Source organism: Felis catus, chromosome A2 (genome assembly GCF_018350175.1).
Source record: "Felis catus isolate Fca126 chromosome A2, F.catus_Fca126_mat1.0, whole genome shotgun sequence".
In the NCBI taxonomy this organism is placed as follows: domain Eukaryota; kingdom Metazoa; phylum Chordata; class Mammalia; order Carnivora; family Felidae; genus Felis; species Felis catus.
The window spans coordinates 74571829-74599147 of NC_058369.1; the positions used below are offsets into that span (position 1 = coordinate 74571829).

Below are 27319 nucleotides of genomic sequence, written 5' to 3' on the forward strand. Positions count from 1 at the left end.
AGTACTTTATAACAGGGGTATCAGCTACTGAAGCAAATTATCTTTAGTTCTGGAAAACCTAAAGGCTCATAACAGCATTAGTGATCAAAATGGATTAGCCCTATATAAGGAGTAGCTGGGAGGAATAAAAATTTAAATACAGAAGTTCTATTTTCATGTTTTAAAAAACAATTTTTGGATCCTACAGTAGAAATGGAAAGATCCAATTTACTTAAAAAAAAATTCTTCTTGGGGCACCTGGGTGGCTCAGTCGGTTAAGCGTCCAACTTCGGCTCAGGTCATGATCTCACAGTTTGTGAGTTCGAGCCCCACATCGGGCTCTGTGCTGACAGCTCAGAGCCTGGAGCCTACTTCGGATTCTGTGTCTCGCTCTCTCTGCTCCTTCCCCACTCATGCTCTGTCTCTCTCTGTCTCTCAAAAATGAATAAACGTTAAAAAAATAAAAAAAATTCTTTAAGAGAATGTTTTTAAAAAATATTTTTAATGTTTATTTATTCTTGAGAGACAGAGAGAGAGAGAGAGAGAGAGAGAGAGAGAATGAGTGGGGGAGAGACAGAGACAGAGAGGGAGACACAGAATCCATAGTAGGCTCCAGGCTCTGAGCTGTCAGCACAGAGCCTGATGTGGGGCTTGAACCCATGAACTGTGAGACCACAACCTGAGCTAAAGTCAGATGCTTAACAGACTGAGCTACCCAGGTGCCCTTAAGAGAATGTTAAGAACACATTTTAATAGTTTTGTTTCTATTAAAATCATGATAAACATTTTGCTGGTTTCTATGACAGAAAAAAAATCAATTTGTGTATGTATTATTATAACCAGTACTAGGAATTGGGGGATTTAAAAAAAGGATTTGAGGGGTGCCTGGATGGCTCAGTTGGTTGAGCGTCCGACTTTGGCTCAGGTCAGGATCTTGCAGTTTGTGATTTCGAGCCCCGCTTTGGGCTCTGTGCTGACAGCTCAGAGCTTGGAGCCTGTTTCAGATTCTGTGTCTCCCTCTCTCTGCCCCTTCCCCGCTCATGCTCTGTCTCTTTCTCTCAAAAATGAACAAACGTTAAAAAAAGGATTAAAAAAAAAAGGTTTTGACTTGAAATGTTCACACCTTCATTTGAGATATTTAATGAATATTACCAAACACTAGTCTAGGTGCTGTAGTCACAGCTGTGAATAGAATACAATTGTTTCTTGAACAATACAGGTTTGAACTGCATGGGTCCACTTATACATGGGTTTGTTTGTTTTTTTAATAGTAAACTACTACAAATGTATTTTCTCTTCCTTATGATTTTCTTAATAACATTTTCTTTTCTCTAGCTTACTTTATTGTGAGGATACAGTATATAAAACACCTAACGTAAAGACTACATGTTAACTGACTGTGTTATTGGTAAGGCTTCCAGTCAAAAGCAGGCTATTTAGGGGTGCCTGTGTGGCTCAGTCAGTTAAGCATCTAACTTTGCTCAGGTCATGATGTTGCTGTTCATGAGTTCAAGCCCTGTGTCAAGCTCTGAGCTGTCAGCACAGAGCCTGCTTCGGATTCTGTGTCTCTCTCTCCCTCCTCCCCTCTCCCACTCACATTCTCTCTCTCTCTCTCTCTCTCTCACTCAAAAATAAATGTTAAAACATTTTTTTTGTTTAAGCAGGCTATTTAGTAGTTAAGTTTTGGGGGAGTCAAAGTTCTACATTTTGATTTTCAGCTGTGCGGGAGGTTGGCTGCCCTAATGCCTGCATTGTTCGAGGGTCAACTGTATACTAAAAAATGTTACTACTTTCACATTTGAAAGAATTATTTCAATAAACAAAATGGAATAAATTATGAAAGAATAATAAACAAAAACAACTCCTTAGTTTCAGTCAATGTAAAAGAAATAGTCAAATCCCAGATGATGTGTCAGGGATGGCCAAATTATTTCCAATTTGGAAGTGATTGACCAAAAACAAAAGAAAAACAGAAATAGAAACAATCACACATTACAGATAACCAAAGAAACCACCATGAAAATGGGTAAGGCAATAACTGCACAGAACTGTCAAGGGATGTTGGCCATTTAAAACTTAAAGCCATGCTCCAACAAGCAATCCCAAACAGATCTTTATGTCCATCAGATCCAATAAGACAAAATTCTAGGGAAAGAATACAATAAAAGAGGAAAATCTAACAGTCATCTGAATGTTCCCACAAGGTCTGTGTCCGTGGGTTCCCTTGGTTGCTTAATAGGCTCTTACTATGTGTTTGGGGATTCTATTTCTTCTGTTCAATCAGAGCAATCAAGTTCTGTCAAATTGAGTCATATAAACAAAATTCAAGAGACCTACACAAACCAGACCAATTATGTCACTTAATTCATTAATACCTTTCCAGTGGACAAAATCCTCATAGACATTCAAGACACCATTCCCCAGAAAATAAAGGGACTTGGATGAGTTTAAGGAAGTCTCATCTAGACTGTGGGAGAGAAAAGAATCATCCTGCCGAATGTTATTTGTCCCATACAAGTATATGGAGCACTTACTGTATGTCTAGCACTGTACTAAATGCTGAGGATCCAGATTTTAAGAAAATCTGTTCAATCCCTGTAAGATCTCACAAAACCAATGGGGCAACCCTGAGGACTAATTATAACACGTGAGGTGGTGTGTAGGAGGAACCAGGGGAAGCACAGAGGAGAAAGTTATTGTTCCTTTAGCCCTGGGAGAATGAGTAATGCCTCCTAGAGAAGGTACTTCAGTTGAATGTAAAGGAGGAGACAGTGGTAAAAATGTATTCCAGGCACAGCAATAAATAGAAGAATGCGGAGTACTTAGGGAACACCATGTGTTACTATCGCTGGTGGGTGAGGCTTTGTCATACTAACAGGAGATGACATTGGAAAGGAAGGCGGGGACCTATTGTTTCAGTCATGGAGATGCATGGAAGAGAATATGATCGAACTTGGGTTTTAGAAAGATCCTTCTGGAAATATTTGCAGGACAGGGACGTATGGGAAGCAAGGAGGGAAGCAACGAGGTATTCCTATAGCACAGGCAAAAATGGTAAAGCAGCGGAAGTTAAAGTCAATGCATTTAACATCTGTCACTGAGCATGACTGCGTGCTCAGCTAAAGAAAACTTTGTGTTGTTGTTTTTTTTTTTCTAGGACAGTATTGGATACATACCAACCATATTTTTGCATTGATTCTCTTTTTTTTTTCAAATCTATCCAAATAATCCACAAACACTTAACTCGATATGTGTATCTCTTATTAGACTTCTGTCTCCCTGTGGAGTCCAGGAGAAAAATCTAAATCACTGACAAGATTTTAAGAGAGGATAGCTTATTATGTATGGAAGTCTAACAGTTGCCTCACCAGATAGGTAGGAAATGGCCTTTTGGTACACCAGGATTCCTCAGGTGTTTGGGAGTCAAAGGGAATACTGCCTTTTGGGGGGTGGGGGTGGGGAAGGGTGAATCGGATTTAGACTATGCTGGTTAAACACCAGCTTGAAGAAAACAGGGTTTCTTGAACAGCCAAGACCAAGTTTGAGCTATTTTATACTCCATCAAAAAGAATAGGGGGGCTTTTAGTAAAACCCAACAGGATTTGGGGTCCCCAACGATATAGGAAAAGATAATTTATCTATTAAGTATTTTTATACACATCAATAAGTCCGAACACTATTGTATTCTAATTAAGCAATTCAGATACTGCAAAGTTGATGTCCCACCAGAAGGACACATTTCAGATTTGGAACAAGAACGCTCTTCCTAAACAATCAACAAATAGCTTCGATTTCAGATCCGAAAATACATGTGCTCTTCAGACCACTGAACTAGCTATACAGAAAGTTATACAATAGGGATTTTTATCTACTGCTATCACTTTGCAAAAATCCACCAATTTATAAGGTAAATTACTTTCTACTGCTTCTAAGATGACCACAAGTGACTTATTTTATAAGTTTTTCATTTTACGCTAAATTAAACTGAAACTAAAATTGGACAGTGTTTTAGTTTTTAAAGAAAATTCTAAAAACAGAATGTGGGTTTTTTCAAGAGCAGAAGCAAGGGAGGGAATAAACAGGAAAACTTGTTTGTTAGTAAGAACAAGCAAGTGGATGTAATTAACCAAACAACTTCTAACCAAATGGCCACATACCTGGTATAAGTGGGGAAGACTTTTTTTTTTTTTTTTTTTTTTTTTGAGAGGAGACACACTGCTAGAAAAGAAATACTGGAGATTCCCACCAGTGCTGTGCATTAAGTGGGGCAGCTGTGATTTTTCCTTCTCCCAAGCTTTGCCAAGTTTACAAGCTCCCTACGTGCACAAAGGACTAAGTATCACTAGCTTTTCAAAACCAGAAAGTCCACAGTAACATGTTAATTAAACCTAGGCTGGAGCAAAAGAAAGACGAAAGAAAATTTAACATGTCTAAGAGACAAGTATAGAAGAGTTTTGGAGCTTTTAAAAAAGCCCTGGAAACCAGCAGAGACTAAGAATAAATTGGAGCCAGTTAGCCAAGAAAAAGAAATAAATAGCAATTAAAAAAAAAAAAAAAGAGTAATGAAGAAGATACATACAAAAGTTTTTGTTTTCCAGATTTTATCTAAGTTGCTACCTTTAAAGCAGTGGTATGTATGTATGTATGTATGTATGTATGTATTTATTTATTTATTTATTTGAGAGAGGGAGAGAATGAGCACATGTACACATGAGAGTGCGGGGGAGGGGCAAAGAGAGGGAGACAGGATCCCAGTGGGCTCTGAGGATTTGGGGCTGGAACTCAGAAACTATGAGATCATGGCCTGGCTGAAGTCTGATGCGTAACCAGCTAAGCCACCCAGGCGCCCCTAAAGCCATGGTTTTTAGATACAGCACTTTTCGGTAAGTAATGTGTTGTCATGCATCCTTGACTACCTCGAAGTGAAAGTATAATAACTTGCCTACAGACGTAATTTTAAAAATTGTGATATGGCTGTAATTGTAATATAAAGGAGAAGTGAGAGGAAGATAATTAACAGCCTCAGTTTCCTCACATGTATGGTGAATAAAAGCTTCGTCCAAGCTTGATGGCTTCCAGTTGGTGAATCAATGAAGGCCACTGTGGGGGGAAGATCCTTTACATGTAGTTAGAGCTTTAGAGTTTCCAAAGGGTTCTCAAGTCTATTATCTCATCTGGCTTGGAGGCATGGGGAGTAAGACATTGCAAGCCAAGTGTTTATTCCAGTGTCTGGAACATACAAAGCCCTCAATAAATGATTGTTATCACTACTACAGACATAGACTGGTATCTAAGATACATTTAAAGTGAACAGATAAAGCTGCTTTTTGTGTATTTGGTATGATTTCATTTTAGTAGGGATTTTGTTTTACACACCAAGGTACCCTCTCTGAAAATACTATATATTCAAAACGTATCTGTTGAAGCGATGAATTTCTATAAAATACAGTTGTGCCATTTGCTAGTATGTACCTAGAAAGATTCTGGAGGAATCCGGAAGGCTAATCAGTTTGCTTGGGTGGCCATAACAAGATCCTACAGACTGGATGGCTTAAACAACAGAGACTTATTTTCTCTTAGTTCTGGATCAAGATCAGGATGTCAGCAGGTATGGTTCCTTCTGGAGCCTCTCTCCTTGGCTTGCAGACGATAGCCTTCTCCAGTGTCCTTACATAGTCTTCCCTCTGTGTCTCTTTGTGTATCCAAATTTCCTCTTCTTATAAGAATACTAGTCAGATTAGATTATGGCCCACCCTACCAGCCTCATTTTAAATTAATTACCTCTCTAAAGGACGTGACTCCAAACACAGTCACCTTCTGAATGAGGTACTAGGGGCTAAGGTTTCAAAGTGACTTTTGGGGGGGGACACAATTCAGTCCATAACAGGTAGCAAGGTGGAAGCTTTACTTTTCCTAAATACTATGTTCTACATTGTTTCTGTAATGTTTAAATACTTTACAAGGAACGTAATTACTTTATAATTTGGAAAAACAGTAACATTGAACACCCACCCATTTGTGTGTGCATATTTAATAAATAGTTATATTCTATTTTTTCCTTCTGATATTTAATTTAAATTCTAGTTGGTTTGGGGCGTCTGGGTGGCTCAGTCGGTTGAGCGTCTGACTTCGGCTTAGGTCATGATCTCACGGTCCTCTCCTCCCCCAACCCTTGCTTAAAAAAAAAAAAAATAAACAAATAACAGACGAAGAAATCATGCTAATTACCTTTAGCCATGCCAGTGGGAAGCTCGGCTGTGTCTGAATCCTGGCAGAATTTCATGACAGCTAAAGTTGTCTAAAGACGGTTAACCCCCTTGCCACAGTTTACCCACATGGCAGGCACGATGCTCAGGAGAAAATAAAATCAGTAGCAAATGTGTAGTGAGCACTCCAGATGTGCCAGACATTGTCCCAAGTGTCCTGCACATACAGTTCCACTCATTGTCTTCATCAACCCTATAAGGTAGCACTATTATTTGACAGTGAAGAATCAGGCACAGGATGGTGAAGTGACAATCTGGTTTCAGGGCTGCCGCCTGGAGCCACCAGGATGGCTCTCCTTACTGTTTGCTGGATATCCAACACCGAGGAAGCACTTCATTTACATACATTAAGACACGTGATTCTCAGGGAAACAATGAAATTGCTACCATTACTTCCATTTTACAGATTTGGAAATCAAGAGGCTCAAGTCTGTTTGCCGAAGTAGACAGCATGTATGCATACGGTTTATTAACATGCACAAAATAATGGCAAATTTAATCAGTTGTTGCCACAATCCAATCAATTTGGAGAATCAAAGAAATGATATGAGTATATATATTTTCTTCCAAATCTATTTAAGTTAGCAGTCAGTCACTTCTTGTTGGATTTCTTGAGGTTTTGAGTATCTTATTATTGGGTAAGATGTATCATGTAGAAGTGATTCATACTTACGGTATTGGTTTTCCCCAGAAGGTAATAAAAAAAATAACTCAATTGGGCTAACAGGAATTCCAATTTTGTGGACTGATCTTTTTCTTTTAAAACAGAAGCGATAGTGTGACAAATCCAATAAAACACCTTTTTTATTTTTTGTTTCGTTTTGTTTTGTTACGAGAAGACAGTCCCAGAGATTTTTTAAAGCCAGTGTACTCATGCTACTGAGAATGTACCTACATTCTTGGGGCACTATCTGGTTCATATAATTGTTAGTATCAGCTGAAATACAACCTTACAAGAGCTGTTAGAAACTGCACTGGGGCACTTGGGTGGCTCATTCCATTGAGCATCCGACTTCAGCTCAGGTCATGATCTCACGGTTTATGGGTTCCAGCCCCGCATTGGGCTCTCTGCTGTCAGCACAGGGCCTCTTCAGATCCTCTGTCCCCCTCTCTCTCTGTCCTCTCTACCCCTCCCCATTCTCTCTCTCTTTCTCTCTCCCTCAAAAATAAACATTAAAAAAAAAAGAAAAAAGAAAATGCACTAAAGGCAAATAGAAATGGCTTCTAGCATATTCATAACCCCTTTCTCTTCCATTAGGGTTTAAGGTTGATTATGTATACTTCAAGAAATAAATTTAAGATTTTGATATAATCGAAAAAATTATAAACTTAATAAATTTTTCTGATTTATTGTTATATGCCCCCTCACCAGATAGTAGTCTGGGGATTTTTTTCTGATTTGAATTAAATACATTTGCTTTTTTTTTTTTTTTTTCCAGATTTTGATTTTCAGGATAAGGCCTACATGGTTCTTAAAAATGAAGAGTTTTCCAAATATTTTTCTTTTCTTATCGTAAAACAGCACAACATAAAAGAAAATTCTGAAGAAGAAAAAAAAACCTCCTCTAATCCTACCACATTAATACATCACTATATCTGAGAATAATCTTGCAGTTTTTATCTGTAAAATGCACATTTTTGAATGTCATTTGTCCACATAGGTATGTGACATTTTTACAGTGGCTTTCACTTACAAATACCCCATAAGTATCTTCCTTTTTTCTCATTATGATAACTTATAATGGGTGTGTAACACTTCTGTGAATACATGGATTATAATTTCCTTAGCTATTCTTTTAGGGTTGTTCACTTAGGTTGTTTTTTTCTCTCCTCGAGATGGAATGTGGCCATGAGTATCTTTGTGCTGAGTTTTTATTACCTGTTCGATTATTTCCTTGGATCAAATCCTAGAGGTAGGGCATCTTTGATTTGATACATACCCCACTGTATCAAACCAAAAGCTGTACTGATCTTCAGTGTGCTTGTCAGCCTTTCCACTCATTCTTTCCATCAACGGAACAGTATGTTAATGGCTACTTACTCTGCCTGACCTTTCTCCAGTCGTCCCTTGGTTACTTCCTTGGCGACAGCAGTAACCTGTGATGAGGTCAGGAGTCTCATGTTCACACTAAAGAGGTAGAGCCTGTGAGCAGCTGAATGAACATGGGTCACATCTCTGATCTCGGTGCTGCTGCTACCTTCATGAAGGCAGTCCTTTGTCCTAGCACATGGACAGAAGTAAAAATGGCCTCTGAGCTGACAAATGGGGTCATAATCATAATGAACACTGCCAGAATGCAGACTTCATATGAACCTGATACAGTTCTAGAAGAAGATTAAAACACAGACTGATTATAAATTATTTGGCATCTTGAATAGCAAAACAAAATGATTTCAAATGACAATAGTTTAATTGGTTCCCACTTGGGATTTAAATGTCTAAATGCATTAAATGGGTTTTCTTTCCACAATCAACTCCATAACAGGAATATCTACTACAAATAAAAAATTTATGGTTAGTTTTTAATAAGTGACTTCCTCATTGAGGATTCCTAAAGTATCATTTGATGTTTTCTTTTTTATTTTTTTTTTACATTTATTTATTTTTGAGAGACAGAGACAGCGCAAGCAGGGGAGGGGCAGAGAGAGAGGGAGGCACAGAATCAGAAGCAGCTTCCAGGCTCTGAGCTGTGAGCACAGAGCCTGATGTGGGGCTCGAGCACATGAACCGTGAGATCATGACCTGAGCCGAAGTCGGATGCTCAACCAACTGAGTCACCCAGGCGCCCCAAGTATCATTTGATGTTTTACCATAAAGTTTATAATCACAAATAAGAGTCCCTGGTTATTTTAGGGTCTGATTTGAAACGAAATGTTTTCAATGTTTCCAAAGAAGAAAAAGAAACATCTTTTATTTTCAGGTTATTTATATTATATCCCCATTTCAGCTCAGTTTTGCTTTATTGGCAAGGACTGTCAGTACTATTGTTGTCAAATCACTCTTATTTTATTATTACAAAGGATTTGACAAGTTATTTATATTTTATGCCAAAAAAAATTCTTATAGAACTTACATACTTATTTTATAAGTAACAAAGCAATATTACATAATGGTGACTAGGCACGTCCTAAGAAAACAGGCCTAATAGTAGCTGGAAAGAGTTGCATTTGATGTGAGGAAAACCTATTTGGCCGTAGATTTGTTGACTAAAAAAAGGGCTGTTATATATTTGATAGGTTAACAAAGTAAGTTGTCTCTCCCTGAGAAGTTGTGTTTGTGTATGAGAGAAAGAGAGAGATAGAGACAGAGAGATAGAGATACTGAACAGAGACAGAGGTAGAGAGGTAGAGACACAGAGAGAGAGAGGTAGAGGAGGAGAGAGAGATAAAGAGAGAGGTGGAGAAGGAGGGAGGGAGAGAGAGATTGTTTGAAACACTTTAGGCACAGTCCTGACAAAATAGATACTTCAAGCATGTGAAATTATAATTTTATATCAATTCTGATAAAAGCCACATATATTGCGGTCTAGATATTTAATTTTAGGCCTCAGGGATTTGGAGAATAAAAGGTGCTTTTTCTTGGGAACAGGGTTCCTTATGATTGGTTATTTTGATTTAGAAAAATTCTCAACCTAGAATTAAAAAGGTGGGGGCATCCTCATTTTTTGAGTTTCTTGACATTCTTCAGAAAACTCTCCCTACTCACCCAGTGTTAGAAATGACTCAATCTGTTTGGCCTGGCTTTAGGGATAATAATCATTGTCTTGTCCTTGTGACGGCGAAGACTAAGCAAAGAGGACATCGCATAGCACGATGCACAGCACCACCCAGTGGCCAACCAATTCAGCAGCTCCTTGGAAATAAACAGGATCCAGACAGGAGGGCCTCAATCTCAGAGGTGAATTGCCTACCCAAGCATGAAAGAACAAGGAGGATTCAACTTCCGCAGAACTGAATCCATCACAGGTGGGTCTTGTCATACTTTGTTAACATTCCTTCTGGAGAGATCACACTATTTATAGGGCAAGGAAATGAAGTTTGGTGTATGTTAAGGACACTTGGTTCTTTTTGGCAGATATCTAGCAATGCAGTGAGCTGTTTTTGAAAGTTAAGTAGGAATTTAGAAAGCTCAAGAAACATTATCAGAAAATAGGTGGCACAAATTATCCTCTCTATGAGAAGTGCAGAAAGTCTAAGGAGTCTAAGGAGAATTCAATTTCTGAATATGCTAAACACAACTTTCTATACCACTTCCTAAAGGTTCTCTTGCCCCAGTAGGGAAATGGTATTTTTCTTTTTCTAGATATATAGCAAACAGATTTCTGGTAAATTTTTCATTCTTTGGAGCTGCTGATTATCACATGATATTTTATTATAAAAATAATACCTGCTGACTGGACATTTGAAAACTGCAGAAAAGTAGAAATTAACAGTGAGGGGAAAATATAGCCCATAGTCCCTCTACTAAACATGGCCCCTGCTAATGGGTTATTATTCAGCACACATCTACCCTGAGCACAAACTGTGGAACTAGATTTGCCTTGCTTTAAATCTCAACTGGGCCATTTAATAACTGTGAATTGGAAAAGCGGCTTCATCTTCTCAGTGCCCCAGTTTCCTCATCGCTAGGATGGGGATAATTAATAGCTCTGCTGCATGGGGTTGTTATGAGAACGAAGCAAATTAATATATGCAAAGTTTTCAGAACAGTGCCTGTATCTTGTAAACACTGTATTTGTTAGCGATTTCTTTCCCACTCCTCCATTCCCTCCAACTCCTTCCTGCTATCAGATATTATGCACCAGACATCCTGCTAAAAACAAGTATTTTTGTGTTTCTTTCCGGTTTTCATCTCTCATGGTTTCTTTCTGCCATTTCTTAAGAGCTGAAACTGTACTCCAAATGTAATTTTGTATCTTTAAATGTGACATCACAATTTGGTTAGTGCAATTTTATTTTAATGTTTATTTATTTTTAAGAGAGAAAGACACAGTGCACGAGTGGGGGAGGGGCAGAGAGAGAGAGACATGGAATCCAAAGCAGGCTCCAGCTGCTCTGAGCTGTCAGCACAGAGCCTGATGCGGGGCTCAAACTCACGAACTGCGAGATCATGATCTGAGCCAAAGTCGGACGCTTAACCAACTGAGCCACCCTGGTGCCCCTTTGTTAGTGCAATTTAAATTTTTTTTTTCTTCAACGTTTTTTATTTATTTTTGGGACAGACAGAGACAGAGCATGAACGGGGGAGGGGCAGAGAGAGAGAGGGAGACACAGAATCGGAAACAGGCTCCAGGCTCTGAGCCATCAGCCCAGAGCCTGACGCGGGGCTCGAACTCACGGACCGCGGGATCGTGACCTGGCTGAAGTCAGACGCTTAACCGACTGCGCCACCCAGGCGCCCCTGTTAGTGCAATTTTAAATGAGTGGTAAGTAGTATTGTCTTAATGCTACTATTTAGCCTTGTATAAGATGATACACAATTTGGGTATATGGATTTTATTAACATACAAATGAAAGAAACATTTTTTTTTTAAATGAAATACAAACGTTCCTTTTCCTTTCCCAAAACAAAAGAACAGGACATATTTTTGAATCCTAAATTTCTGGTTTTATTTTCATTTTGGCTAGTAGAGTCATTTTTTTTTTTTTTTTCTCTCTCTCTTTCTCATCAAGCACCACCTATGCATCTAAGTATAGGGTATGATGCTAAGTACTGGGGATGTAACAATGAATAAGGCAATTTTCTGAATAAATTTGAAGTCTGAGATACTCAAAATGATGAAGGCATACTGGGAAGAGCAACCAACTCTGCCTGAGAAAGTTGAAATCTGAGTTGGTACTGAAGGATATATAGGAATTTTCTGGGAAGGAAGGATGTGGAATAATGTATTCTGGGAAGAAGAGTCAGCAGTGAGTAAGTTTAGAAGTTGGGAACTGTCCATAAAGCAAAGGGTATTGTTCATAAAGAAGCGTAATGTGCATGGTGGAGCGGGAGGCATGATGGGAAATCAGACTGACAATGCAGCTTAGGTCTAGAAATGAAACTCAAGTTTATAACTTATCCAATAGAAAAAAAGGAAGAGGTATAGGCTCTAAACTCTAGAAGGAAACTGTTCAGGTAGATAATGGTGGCAGTGGAGCACGAACAGGAAGAGCACTAGATTGGAGGTACTGACATTAGTGATGAGGCCGGTGCAAAGGTTAATTAAAATCCAGTGAATAGAAAGGTGGCCAGATTCAAGGTATGTTCTAAAGATGCAAAAACTCCCAATTGGAAGTAGGGTATGACAGCAAAGGAAAGAGAAAGACTTAAACATTTCTAGCTTTTACAAACATCCAGTCATAAAATCAATGTCATGGGGATGTAATGTAAAGTGTGGTGACTATAATTAACAACACTGTGTTGTATATTTGAAAGCTGCTAAGAGAGTGGATCTTAAAAGTTCTCTTTACAAGAAAAAAAACTGTAACTATGTATGGTGATGGATGTTAATTAGGCTTATTGTGGTGACCACTTTGCAATATATACAAATATTGAATCATTGTACTGTACACCTGAAACTAATATACTATATTTTATATCAATTATATCTCAATTAAAAAAAAAGGTTCCTAGCTTTGAGTAAACAGAGATGACATTAAAAGACTGAAAATATGAAAGGTGAAGCAGTTTGGGACGGGAGGGAGGAGAGAAGATGGAAAGGAGGTGTTTTAGACACGTATGGCTAAGCCACTGAGACGGGCAAGAGAGACTGCAGTTGGAAATACAGGTCTAGGGCTTGGGAGAGAAACAGGGGTTGTAATATTAGCTTTAGGATTATAATCGAAACCGTGGGAACAAAGGAGATGATCTGGTTAGAGTACAAAGACAAAAAAAGGTCCAAGAACGAAATTCTGTGGAATCCTCAGGCAGGTAGAGAAGGGGACTTAGCAAAATGATAGGCAACAGTGAGAGAACAGAAGAAACAGTGCTGCTGCAGAAGGCCGTGGAGGGACGGTCATCATGTCCAGGGATGGAGGAGACAACTCATTGAGGGGCAGTTCTGGGACTTCAGCTATAGGTGACCCTAGCAAAAAAGCAGTTTGAAGCTGAGGAGTGAATGGGGAGAAAGCAATCAGGGAGCGACAGCAGACTCCTCTTCCAGGGGGTTTGCTGGGAGAAGTGTGGGACAGCAGACGCAAGAAGGGCAAACTATGGGGGTGAAGTATTGTCATGGCAAAGATTTGAGAATTTCTGTAGAGCAAAAGGCCTGATAGTTTATTAACAGAGCATAGAACATTTACTACATCCATTGGTCTGAAATTAACAAGATTATTAAAACACGTTAAGGACTATTCCTATATATATCTGCATGTCCCTCTTAGACGGGAACGTAAAGATTTAACTTTAATTTGGAGATGGGGGAGAATCCCAACTTGGATTTGTTTCAAAGCTTTTGTTTTGATGTACCACAGAAGCAGTTAACAAGCAGTGCTAAGGATATAACTGAGATAAGGATGCAAGTAGGTAACTTCAGCTGCCCACTTCCTGCTTGTGTATCACAAACATTTTGGTGGCCTCAGCAGCTCTAGCAACTGAAATGTCCAAAAAGCAGAGTATTGTGGACTCTCCCTCCCATTAAAACAAACAAAAAAGCTCTGGGTATTTCAGCATCTAGAAATTATTTAAGGTGAAAATCCTGTTTGTAAGGAAGCCACATCACTCAGGCCTAATGTATGGGTTTTGGGCCTTGAGTGTCGGGCTGTGCCCACTCTGGGGCAGTCTGGCTTTACCATTATGGTCAGCTAGGGTCCTTCATGACAAGAACTGGCAGGCCTATAGCAGAGGTGTCAAAGCAAAATACATAATGCGAGCAAGGTTTCTTTCCCTTACTCACGTTCATTGAACACAGGTATAATAAGCATACCATTAATACTCCTCTGCAGTCCACAAACTTGTCTTTAAAAGGCAAAGCAATTTTAAGAGATGTTTTTGACCAACAGCCCCATCCACTCAGCTAATTCTCTTGATTTCCTTCTTTATGAACATCTGCACAAAAACACCATATTATCAATGGTGGCAAGGGGTGTTATCTTCAGAGAACCTTAGCAGGGTGAGCCCAGATAAAATCTCAAGGTTTATTGCACTTGTGAAATTTTCACTCAGGGTGACTTTCATGAGAGGCATCATTAGGGATGGACATTTCATATCTAATATGCAGGGCAGAACAACACTTTCAGACTTAGAGACTGCTTATAATATTCCATGTGGATTTGAGATTTTGGCTGTATCCATAAACACAGAAAAGAATATGTAACAAGACAAATTAGTAAATCTCTGAAATAGTGTTTAATCTAGAGAGATATAAGCATTTTTTTTAAAGGTGATGTTAGGGGTGCCTGGGTGGCGCAGTCGGTTAAGCGTCCGACTTCAGCCAGGTCACGATCTCGCGGTCCGTGAGTTCGAGCCCCGTGTCAGGCTCTGGGCTGATGGCTCGGAGCCTGAAGCCTGTTTCCGATTCTGTGTCTCCCTCTCTCTCTGCCCCTCCCCCATTCATGCTCTGTCTCTCTCTGTCCCAAAAAAATAAATAAATGTTGAAAAAAAAAATTTTAAAGGTGATGTCAAATGGTACTTGGTTATCTTTAGCATGTTTTAGAAATCCTAAAACAGTATACTGTCTTTTTATTTTTAACTTACTATTATTATTTTTAAAAGATTTTAAGTAATCTCTACACCCAGTGTGGGGCTTGAACTCACCATCCCTAGGTCAAGAATCACATGCTCCTCTGAGCCAGCCAGACACCCCAGTATATGGTCTTCTGACTTCAAATTTGTTGCTTTAATTTCTCATGTTCTATGAACTTTCAGGAGGTGGTAAGATCTTAATAGAATATTTTATTAATCTCTTGAAAGATGTTGGATTCTCCATCTTAGTATGCCTGTCTTTTAGAGTAGATACTAAATATAAATACTGGTGAAAAAGCAATTGAAGCCATTGACAAAGGGCAATTATTTGGACGCCTTTGATGGCAGGCACCTCACACAACTTTGTGTTTTAGGCCAAGGAAGTGCTGAAAATTCCTTTCCTGATTTTATATGCTTAGGTCCTAGAGCAAAAGCTTGATCTAATTTTGTCTATGCTAGACAAAGAATATTGCTATGAGGTAATACAGAAGTCAGTGGTTTCAGTGTTTTACTACTATGTGAATATGTAAGACAAACTGCAGTTTAGAAATAATCTGGCACATTGCTGGATAACACAACTCCTAACCCATTAATACTTGGAAAAACTAAGTAGGTACTTTGAACATGAAATATATTTTGTATTTTCCATAGAATTGTATGTCCTTGCCTTTAAAACAAAACTAAAATGAATTTTAGTAGTTTTTAAATCATCAGTATAAACATTTCTTCAGTTTCTTATACTTATAGCCTCTTAATTTCAATATATGTATTTCTATACACCTATGTGTGGCTATTTACAGTGTTATCCACCAGGTTATTTAATGGTAACTTTGGTCTGATTAATTGGTGATACTGTCCTAATCACCTGATAGTGACAAGAGGAGAAAGCAGAGCTAGGTCCTTACAAAATGCATTTGATTGTTGTTCACTTTTGCTAATGAGTCTGAAAATGCCTGATTTTGATCAGAAACTCGTCGCAACTAGAGTTTCTGAGTGTACCTTAAAGTACATAAAAATTACCAGTGACAAAGAAAAAAAAGCTCTTATTACATTTAATAGTGTTAATTTTGAAGACATTTCAAACTTCCATGAAGGATAACCTACAAGTGATGTGTTCCATGTAGAAACCACTACAAATTTTGGTTAGTTTGTTAAGAAACAAAGTGTTCCAACAAATGTTCTCAACATTACTTTCATTAGAAACATGAAGAGAATTTTTATAATTGTTTGAGGTGCTGTAGTACGTCAAGTGATACTCCCAGCTGTTTGACCAAACTGGCTGTCTGTTCTAAAATCCATGTGAGGCTTGGGTTTTCAGAATGTGGCTGCTCCTGTATTCTACAACATTCTAGAGATGAACAATCTGCCTCACTAAGACTCTTGCCACAGTTTTTGTGAAGCTCAGCATTATTTTCACAGAGTCTTTCATCTTTACCTTCATCCATCTTTTTCTCAGCTGGAGCTACATGACCAAGGTCCATATCCTGAATAGAGTCCAATAAATCTACCACATGGGGCTGAGACGTGATTGATTTCAGATGTTTGAGCACATACTCTTCACACTGGCCAACTGCATCCAGAAGACTATTTATTTTACTGATCAGAGCCGAACCATTATCATGAAGGTGACACCAGGAGAGCAAAGCACTGAATGAAAATATAAACAAGAGTTAAACAGGAAAAAAGTGAACCAATCAGAGGCTTTTTGAATTTCTGATGCTAAACCCTACATGCTTCTTTTCCACATAGCACCATGCAAAAAGAAATCAATAATGATGCAAGTCAGAATCAGGAAAGTAATGGTAAAATGGATTTTAAAATATATAAAGATATTATCTTTTGATAAAAATTAAACAACTGGAAGTAACCATTTAGACTGCTTATAATTCCTAAGACCTCTTTCACAATTCCATCCACTTTTCTTGATTTTAGGTTTTCTCTTTATGACTGTGTAGCTTCCACTTAAAAGGAATGCAACTCAGAGAAGAGATCACAAAACTTAGTTTCTCCTTTAAGGACATCCAACAGTTTCTGGACTAGTGATTCTCAGACTTGGATATCCATTAGAATCACCTGGGGAGCTCTTAAAACTGTCAAGGTCTAGGTCACATCCAAGACGAATGAAATCAGAGTCTCAAGCTTCCCAACTGATATCAAGGTGCAGCCAAGGTTGAAAACAATTGTTGCAACCACATAGGTGCTTCCCATCAAAACACTGCGGGGCAGGAAAAAAGTTCTGAGGCAACTTCTCTTTCCCAACTTTGTTATAGAATAGACCCTGTTTGTTGAGCTAACAACTTTCTTGAAGAAGGTTAAGAATTCTTCTAGTCCTAACAAATATTTTTCTTTATTTTTCTAGTACAGACAGTACTTTTTGTTTTCTGCCATTTCAGATCATTCAGGTAATCATGACATAAAATAATGGTTGTTGTGAAAAGTAGTCATGTTTTAAAAATGTAATCAATTGATGCAAAAGATTTAGCAATAAGTTTTCTGAGATTATAAAAGATTTAACTTGATGTAAAATGAGTACTTGATCATTTTCCCACCATAGTAGACTCTAAATTCTGATATCTGATAGTTGAATTTTCTAAAAGCTCAAAAAATGAAATTTTTGTTTTGATGACTTATTTTCTACTCTTTTTAATTTTTTTTTCAACGTTTATTTATTTTTGGGACAGAGAGAGACAGAGCATGAACGGGGGAGGGGCAGAGAGAGAGGGAGACACAGAATCGGAAACAGACTCCAGGCTCTGAGCCATCAGCCCAGAGCCCGACGCGGGGCTCGAACTCACGGACTGCGAGATCGTGACCTGGCTGAAGTCGGACGCTTAACCCACTGCGCCACCCAGGCGCCCCATAATTTTTTTTTTTTAAGAGAAAGACGGGGAGGGGCAGAGGGAGACAGAAAATCTTCAGCAGGCTCCATGCTCACTCCTGAACTTGACGTGGAGCTAGATCTCATGAGAGATCTTGACTTGAGCCAAAATCAAGAGTTGGCTGCTTAACCGACTGAGCCACCCAGGTGCCCCATTTTCTGCTCTTTTAAAAATTAGTGATTCTTTGAAAATTTTATGTTTTTTTTTTTTTCTATAGAGGACAATTTAAAAGGTATACAACGTCAGAGAAGACAAGCCTATCATGCTCCTAGCTCCATGTGCCATCTGACTACCTGGCCCTGACATACGCCATTATTACTATGGAATCGTGACAGGTATCCAATGTTCAGCACTAAGATAAATGGAATTATTTCCCTCTCTAATACCAGTTATAATTCTCATCATGTAATTCTAGTCTAGAAGTCTGTCATATTGTGTTCTGCCACATGTGAAGATCTTTTAAATTGAGATACAGTTTAGTGGTAGTTCAGTAGCAAAAAATATCCACCTACCTATCATTTCCTTGCAATAAAGGACCACACCTGACTCACATACTAAAGTGGATGAAGTGATGATTTTTGACTTTTTGAAGGCAATATTATTCTATACTCTGCAGTACTCTTTTGTGGATTTAACACTAGGAAAAACACTTCAGTTCAAATACTTTATTTTTACCTACGACTTTTCAAAAGTCCTCCAGTAGTATTGAGGCTAAACTGACTCTCAGCATTTAAGTTACAAAATTACCTCAATGTTCCTCTGAGTTGCCCGTAGTTTATAATGACTTCTGCACCTTCCTTATAACCTTGATTGAAGCCTTGTTGAAGAGTAACTGCTTTGCCCGCATCTATTCCATCTCTGTAACCTTCCTAAAAATAAATAACGAAGAACTGTGGCTGTGATTAACACCACGTGAACCACTATAGGTTTCTCTAGAAAGTCATAGGACCAATTTAGAAAACTGATGAAACAGGCCTTCACTATTTACTATTTAACATAATGGTTCCACAACAAATGACAGTCACACAACCAAAGCAGACAATGCTTCTCATAAAAGTTTATTATTGGCCTATCTCACTGCTGAAGTCTAGACTTACTTGGCACATTTAAAAATAATGATTCCTACACAGTTAAAAAAAAAAAACAAAACCTATTAAAAATGGCTTCACAGGGGCGCCTGGGTGGCTCAGTCAGTTAAGCATCTGACTTCGGCTCAGGTCACGATCTCGTGGTCAGTGAGTTCAAGCCCCGTGTCGAGCTCCGTGCTGACGGCTCAGAGCCTAGAGCCTGTTTCAGATTCTGTGTCTCCCTCTCTCTCTGCCCCTCCTCTGTTCATGCTCTGTCTCTCTCTGTCTCAAAAATAAATAAACGTTAAAAAAAAAATTAAGAAAAAAAAATGGCTTCACAGAAAGGAAACTGAGAGAGTTACATGTCTGACCCCTAGGCAGCCTTGACTGATGTGACAAGGCAGGGCGGTAAAGAGGTTATCAAAGGTCTTCAACAATGAACTCAACTGGGTTCGCAAAAAAAATGAAAAGTGTGATTTTAGAAATTTTTCTTGATACCTAAATTCAAATAAACTGCAAACTCTCTGTGGGCAGGGATTTTGTCCAGCATCTTCAATGGTGCCACAGCGCTCAAAAGATGATCACTACTTACTGGTCCAGCCCACGCCTCACATAAAGCATTTCTGAAACTGGTAACAAGGTTGTTGGGCTAAGCAAACATTTTCCTGATACATTAAGGGCAGATCAGGGGTGATTTAATGGTTGGCAATGATATTAGGTGTAAATCAAACTCGCCATGTGAACTAAGCTCTGAGTGCTCCAATTGTAAATTGGGGATGTGGTATTAAGCTTAGTTTCAGTGAATAATGAGGCAAATGAGATACGGGTAATTCACACCTAACAAATTAGAAAGCAACCAACTTCAGTATTCCCTCACCTAGCCACCAGTAGCTTCCCTTCATCGCTCTTCGTTATTCTTAAGTTCACTTTTTCCATATGTCTTGATTAATACCACTCCTAACTTTACGCTCTTCACCCCTTCAAGCAACCCAGGTAAAAAATGTCCTTTGACAGCCATAATTAGCAATAGTCGGTGTATACGTTTCTCCCCCACCTTCTCTGTGATCCTCATCAAAGTCCAGACCAAGTTTATTTTGGTCTGTTTCCAGCGTCTAACGCGCCCGGTGGTTTCACACGGCTTCAAGTAACCCCACTGGAAAATCCTAGCAGGACGCGGGCCGGAGTGGAAGGCAAGGGGGTGGGGAGGGCAGCGCCGGGCCAGGCTGCGACCACTGTGCCTCTACTCTCGAGACCCTTACTCCTGACAACTCTGCGCCCGTCTCCCCCACAACCCGGCATAGCTTCCCCGCTCCCGCCACGCAGCTTTACTTTGACTCGTCTCAGCATGTGGCTCTGCCATTCCCGCTGCACCAGGAGCGACTCGTCCGCTTCCTCGTCAAACACGTCCCCCTCTTCTCCGGGACCCTGGACCAAGGGAGTACTTTGAACCCACGACATCACCGAGGCAACCACCGCCGGAAGCGCCAGCAACTCCTTCCGGTCCGAGGGACCCGGCGAAGGCTGCGGGTCGTCCGTCAGCTGCTGCGCATGCGTGTGTGGTGTTGGGTGATGTCGGGTGAGTCCCGGTTGCCGCTTGTGCGTTTTGCGCTTTGGAGCTGGGAACTCCTTCAGTGGACCCAGAGTGTCGGCGAGCGCCTGTTGTGGGCGGGGCAGATTCCTGCCTCGCGGGACCCGTCCGCCCTTGGCCTGTGCGGAGGGCAGCCAGGACGCTCAGTGAAACACTGCGTTCCCACTGCGGTCCCCACGGCGTTGTGGGTTTTGGAGCCCCGCGCGTCGGTAAAACCCTTGGAGGTAGTTAGGCGGATTGGCGATTACTGGCCAAGGACTCTCTCACTTTTAGAAGCCTCCTCAGTACGTTGTAGGGATTTGACAGCCCGACGGTTTTTGTTAGAAGCAAAGGACAATAAGGGCCGAAAAGTTAGCTAGTGCGGCCATTTTGGGATCATTACACATAAAGAGTACATTTATGAGACGAATACATCTCTCGTGGATTCACGGTATCCTTCACTGGCTCGCGTTCCGTCTCGCGTGCCCTATTGGCTGGGTGAGGACGGAGACTTGTTTACGTAAACCCAGCACTGGCAATGTTCTGACACGTGGTAGATGGTGAAGCATCTAAGATGTTAGTGAATGAATGGACACCAGTAGTTTTGCTTTTTTTGCGTGGTGATGTGGCACGATCATTTATTTATTTAACGTATTTTGTGTGTGTGTGTGTGCGCCAGGCACCGTTGTACCTTTTGGGATACATCAGTGAACGATAGACAAAACTTTCCAGCTCTCGTCCGCCTTACATTCATGTAGAATGGACAGGATAAACAGTAAGCACTGTATAAGTAAATTACGTAGTTTGTTATAAGATCATAAAGGATACCTGTTATGAAAAGGAATTAAAAAAATAAGCAAAGTAAGGGGAACCATGAGCATGTGTCTGAGAGTGGGTGGTGGTTTAGGTTATAATTTTTAAATGCTCAGAATTTTGCATTTTATATATATGCATACATATATAATAATGTATAGTAATTTATATAACTTACTTGGTAGGTCCATGTATAAATATAGAATGTGTAAAAACATTCTATACTTGGCTACATAAAATACCTTAATAAACTTAAAATCCCAGATATTTTATCTGGGTCATATTATCTGATCATATTATCTGATTATAATCCAACAAAATTAGTAATAAATAATAAAAAGATTCCAAGAATTATAATAGTGGGCATTAGAAACACCTTTGTAAATAACATTTAGATCAAGGGGAAATAAAAATTAAAATGACATACAGTAAGCAATTAAAATCTGAACACTTCCTACCAGAAAACAGGACCAAATGAAAGCTATACTGAAGCAATTCTATAGGCTTAAATGTCTTTATTATTAAAGAAGAAAGAAAAAATACATAAATTTTGTTATATATCTTAATTAGCAACAAAACTAGTAAGAAAAGCAATAAAGATATCAATTGGAATTAATAAAAGAGAAAATCCCCAAACTTACATAAATAAATCCTAAAGCTGGTTCTTTAAAGACACCAATAAGACAGATAACCTTTTTTTTTTTTTTTTTTTTTTTAAAGTAAGCTTTACACCCAATGTGGGGCTTGAACTCACTACTTTGAGGTCAAGAGTTGAATGCTCCAGGGACTGAGCCAGCCACCCACCCTCAGTAATCCTCTTCTGACTTGATTTAAGGAAAAAAAAACAACACCACCAAAATTATACAAAAGAGAAAAGAGGCAATGATGCAGAAAGAAATTCCAGTGGTATACATTACTAACTGAAGTTCAAGAGCCACACATTTGAAAACCTAGGAGATGTTGAATGACTTTTAATAAAAGTGACCCAGTAAGTAGAAAACAGGAAGAGACTAATTACCCTAGAAAAATTGGACATTAAATATCCGCTATAAAAAATAGCATGAAGACTTGACACACAGGCAAATGCCTTAAATCCTTTTTAATCTTTTTTTTTTTTAATTTTTTTTTCAATGTTTATTTATTTTTGGGACAGAGAGAGACAGAGCATGAACGGGGGAGGGGCAGAGAGAGAGGGAGACACAGAATCGGAAACAGGCTCCAGGCTCTGAGCCATCAGCCCAGAGCCCCACGCGGGGCTCGAACTCACGGACCGCGAGATCGTGACCTGGCTGAAGTCGGACGCTTAACCGACTGCGCCACCCAGGCGCCCCATATCCTTTTTAATCTTTAAAGGACAATGGATAATTAAATATTTTTTACTCTCCTAGGGCAAAGAAAAAGAAATGCCCTGAATCATTTTATGAAGCCAGCCTTATAGTAACCTGATAAAGATAGTATAAAACAAAAAAACTAAAGTTCAAGTTAGCTTATGAATATTCAAAAGGGAATCCATTGCCTTATCAAAAGAATAATTCAAGATGTTTTATTCAAGGGAAGCAAACTGTTGCAATATTAGGAAATCTATAAGCATATTTCATTATATCAGTAGTTTAATGGAGAAAAGCCATATGCTATCTAAGCTGAAAAAAATCATTTGAAGAAATTTAACAAAATAAAATGGAAAGAAATTACATATTGACAGTTTATGAGAAATCCAACTGCTAGTCTAAACACTCAGATATTTCCTTTAAAGCAGAGAAAAGAAAGGCCATCTGTGATCCCCATTATTATTAATTCTTTTTTTTTATTACTTAACATTCTTTTGAAGACTAGTAAATGCAATAAGAGAGGTAAATAAAGTAACTTAAAAATGTTGGATAATAAGAGATGAAGTTATTTCTTTTTGTTGTTTATATAATTGTATACTCACAAAACCCAAAGGAATTCCATTAAAAACGACAGAATAAGGGAATTTGATAAGGCCCCTGGCTATAAGAAAAATAAACAGACCAACAGCCTCTTAATTTTCTGGCAATGACCATCTAAATGTAAATGAGATAAATATTGCACTTGCAATACTAACAAATACTGTTAGATATAGTATTTATATGTTTGCTTAGTATTTAGTATTTATTTAGTATTTATACATGCCAGGAATACATTTTGCGAAATCAACTTTATATGAGGTATAATTTACATGCAGTAATATGCATACATTTTGAATGTAGAGTTTGATGAGTTTTGACAGATGTATACCCCTGTGTAACCACCACTGAATCAAGATACAGAAATTTCCATCACCCTAGGAAATTTCCTCATACTTCTTTGCAGTCAGCCCCTCACTCCTTGAGGCAACCTCTGATTAAATTTCTATCACTCCAAATTAGTTTTGCTAGTTTTGGAACTCGATAGAAATGGAATCATATATGTCCTTTTAAGTATTTGGCTCTTTGACTCAACATAGTGTTTTTGAGATTCATTCACGTGGTTACATGTACCGGTAGGTTGTTTTCATTTTATTGCCAAGTACTCTTTTCATTGTATGGATATACCAGACTTTGTTCCTTCACGTATTGTTTGGATTGTTTCTAGTTCTTGGCTATTGTGAATAAACCTGCTATGAACATTCTTGTACAAGCTCTTTTGTGTACAAGTTTTCATTTCTCCAGAGTGAGTGTGTAGAAGTGTAATTGTTGAGTCATATGGTAAATACAAATTTAACTTTATAAGAAACAACCAAACTGTTTTCCAAAGTGATTCTTCCATTTTATACTCCTACCAGCAATGTATGCAAATGTCAGTTACTCCACATCCTCTTCCTCACTTGGATTTGTCAGTCTTTTTAGCTCTTCTAATAGGTGTGTAGTGAGTGGTATCTTACTGTGCTTTTACTTCTTATTTTTCAGATGCCTTATGATATTGAACATCTCTTCATGTGCTTGTTTTCCATTTGCATATCTGTTTAAATGAAGTCTTTGTCCATCTAAAAAACAATTGGCTTGTCTTACTGTATTTCAAAGATTGTTCCATCCTTTGTCAGATACGTGAATGGCGAATATGTTCTTGGCATTAGTTACATCCACCAGGAGACAGCTGTGGAGATAGAGTTAGGAGTTCGTGAAATGTACTGGGGGATAGGGAACACACTGCCCATGAAAGGTAAAAAGTGGAGGAGCCATGATTAGGCAGAGAAAGCCGATGCAAGGGGAGGCTGATCTGATCCCTGTGATAGGAGGGTCCCTAGGTAGATCTCACAGAGGTCTGGACAGCATAAAAGGGAGTCAGGAGCAGAGGGCAAAGAGGAGTCTTTTGTTCGGTGCATAGGACCAGGCTTTGATATACCTGCCATGCTCAGTTATTGGCTGGGGGATGCCCTGGAAGAGTGTGACCTTGGCTGGAAGTCTGAGACATATGCTGTAGGTGCTTACTAACAGGTGGACGGTGACAGCTGTACTCCTTTGTCAAGAACCAGATGATCTTTCAAGGTCCTTTCAAGTGTGTGATTCAATTTTTTCAAAAATAGCTATTCTTTTTCTTTTTTCTTTCTTTCTTTTTTTTAATGAACTGTAAATAACAATGACACCTCCTGCATAAATTTTGGTGTCACGATGTGAACTTACTCAAGGTATTTAGCAAACTTATCTTGCAGTCCATATCTCTTATATAAATACTCTGTGATGAGGTCAACCTCTAGGATTCACTCTATTCTTTTCCTGTTCTTTCTGCTTATCGTTTATCCTTGTCTTTTCTTTCAAAGCCTTCAACAATTCTTTTTTATGTCCTTCTATTTCTCATCTCTTGCTAAGTTTCATTCTTTATCTCAGTCTCCCACACTTTATTTGTGCCTTTGCAAACTGCTATTTTGTAGTTAGTGTAATAAACTTGTAAGAGGGCACAGACCTTTTCTCAGTTTCTCTTCCAAGTTTCTAGCATGCTGGCTTTCATCATGAAGTCTCTAGCAGCCAGCCAGCAGAACTCCTAATTTCCATATGCCTAGTGAAGTAGTTTTCCGCTTTTTCTTGTCCTTTCTAAACGTTTCATATGTTCTGCTATTCTCAGTGGTATTAAGTCCTTGGGTGCCGTCTTTTAATTGCTTATGTCAGGTTTGCTCTAAGGTGTATAATATGAAATAATATATTTAATAGTAATATGCAAAATCAAGTTGTTGTTAGTGGTGAAAATGATAGGAGAGCATTCAATATATGGCTCCTAAAGAGAGAGCCTTGAATAAGGATAGTAGGGTAGTAGGTAGATCTGGGCAGAGTTGCCTTCTTTATTTCATTTACTTTATTTTATTTTTTTTAATGTTTATTTTGAGAGAGAGAGAGAGAGAGAGCGCGAGAGCAAGCAGGGGAGGGGCAAAGACAGAGGGAGACACAGGATCAGAAGCAGGCTCCAGGCTCTGAGCTGTCAGCACAGAGCCCGACACGGGGCTTGAACCCATGAACCATGAGATCATGACCTGAGCCAAAGTCGGACCCCCAACCAACTGAGCCACCCAAGCGCTCCTCCTTTATTTTAAAGTATTGTGTCTATAGAAGACCCCAGTTATAATATAGCTGTTAAAGCTAAGAGGAAAATAATTTGTCCGATATAGAATGTTTGCTGAATATTACAAAGGATGAAGTGGAGATGTCAGACAGGAAACCTGATTGATCTTTCAAATGGCCTGTTGGTGGACAGCTATGTCTAATAGCATTTAAACATGTTCAAGTCAGTCATCTTTAAAAAAAGATCCTTTCTCAACTCCATACTGTCCTCTAGCTACTGCTCTATGCTTCCTTTTCCCTTTGAACTAAATTTCTTGAGTCGGTGTCTCCACCTCTGCACCTTCCACTTGTGAACCCACTGCAATGTGGCTTCCAACCCCAGTGTTCCATTTAAAATGGGAGTAGGTGGGTAGGGGCAACTTCCACAATATTTTTACTCGTGACCCAAATCTCTCCTTCCAGCCCAGCTGTTCTCTACACGTCAGACTCATGTCTTCAACTGCCTGCAGGAGGCTACCTCCACTTAAATTTACTGTATTCATTTCAGTGCATTACATCTGAATTTATCTTTTTTTTTTTTTTTTCTTTCAGCGTTCTTCCTCTCCTTGTGTTTTCCAGCTCCTTGATGCTCAAACTGTGCTGCAGGCACTTGTGGCATCAGCATCACCTGGGAACTATTGGAAGTGTGGAGTTCCTGGTCCCATTCCAGACCTGTTGAGCTAGAATCTGCATTCTCAGGTGATTCACACGAGGAGTCAAGCTTGAGAGGCATTGCAACTCGTTGAATGGCCACCACTTCTGCTCATTCACCGTGTCATAAATATTTGCCCATTCTTCATTCTCACTGCCACTTCCCTGGTTCAAGCTACTATCCCATCCTACCTGGATAATCTGACAGCTTCTAACTGGTCCTCCTGCCTCATGTCGTATCCCTCTTCCAATCTGTTCTCCCTAGTTACAGCATTCTTTCTAAAGCAAAATCTGGTAGGGCTGCCCCTCACTTAATTCCCTGCAATACTTTCTGATTGCTCTTTAGAGAAATGCCAAATGCCTTCATGTAGTCGGGCTCCTACTTCCCTGCCTGGTCTCATTTCTTGCCACCCAGTTTTCAGGCCTTTGCCAAATAATTTGTCCTCTGCCTAGGTATGTAGTCCATACCTCTGTCAAAGGCGACTTCTATTAGATGTCACTTCCATTTGGAAGTTTTCTCTGATCTTCTAAGTCTGGGTTAGTTGTCCCTCTTGCATGTGTTATAGTCTTTACAGCCTTATAAATGCCTAATTGTCTGCATTCCCTACTAAACTGTCAGCTATTTGAGTCAGGGACTGTGTGTCCTAGTTAACTAGTTTATCCTACTGCCTAGCATAATCCTTAATAAATATTTATTAAATGAATGAATGAAATTTCATTAAAAATTCTTCAAATATTTTACTCTAAGAAATTACATGTTCCGGTTGTAATTAGGTAGTAATAAACTTGTCTATAAATCCAGATTAAACAAGAATTTACTGAGATTGGGTTGTTACAGGTAGAGCAGGCTAGGGGAGATATAGAAAGTTATGATAAAAAAATCACTTTTCATGGATTTTTAAA

General features: G+C 39.0%; 1 protein-coding gene and 1 long non-coding RNA gene across 11 annotated transcripts in view; one reads left to right on the forward strand and one right to left on the reverse strand.

Annotated features, from left to right (window-relative positions):
* Window positions 1-15945: 15945 nt before the first annotated feature.
* Window positions 15946-20319, reverse strand: YAE1 (YAE1 maturation factor of ABCE1). Its single transcript, XM_003982638.6, has 3 exons — window positions 20186-20319; window positions 18537-18658; window positions 15946-16557 (listed from the first exon to the last, which is right to left on the reverse strand). The coding sequence occupies exons 1-3, from the start codon at window positions 20312-20314 to the stop codon at window positions 16128-16130; spliced, it is 681 nt and encodes a 226-aa protein (XP_003982687.2). The 5' UTR covers window positions 20315-20319; the 3' UTR covers window positions 15946-16127.
* Window positions 20299-27319, forward strand: part of LOC102899948 — a 141488-nt gene continuing 134467 nt past the window's right edge. For 7 of the 10 annotated variants that reach the window (XR_006594094.1, XR_006594095.1, XR_006594088.1 and 4 more), the window contains exons 1-2: window positions 20700-21198; window positions 26318-26464. This is a non-coding gene — a long non-coding RNA (uncharacterized LOC102899948). Of the gene's footprint in view, window positions 20433-20567; window positions 20669-20699; window positions 21199-26317; window positions 26465-27319 lie in introns of those variants that run through there. The other 3 variants (XR_002153567.2, XR_006594091.1, XR_006594092.1) reach the window with 3 other exon arrangements.

Excerpts from the sequence above, each read along its gene's own strand:
- YAE1 (XM_003982638.6), bottom strand. The coding sequence starts at position 20,314 with ATGTCGTGGGTTCAAAGTACTCCCTTGGTCCAGGGTCCCGGAGAAGAG. Across the intron at positions 18,659-20,185 it reads ACATGCTGAGACGAGTCAAA|GAAGGTTACAGAGATGGAAT; the intron begins GTAAAGCTGCGT and ends ATTTATTTTTAG. Across the intron at positions 16,558-18,536 it reads CAACTCAGAGGAACATTGAG|TGCTTTGCTCTCCTGGTGTC; the intron begins GTAATTTTGTAA and ends ATTTTCATTCAG.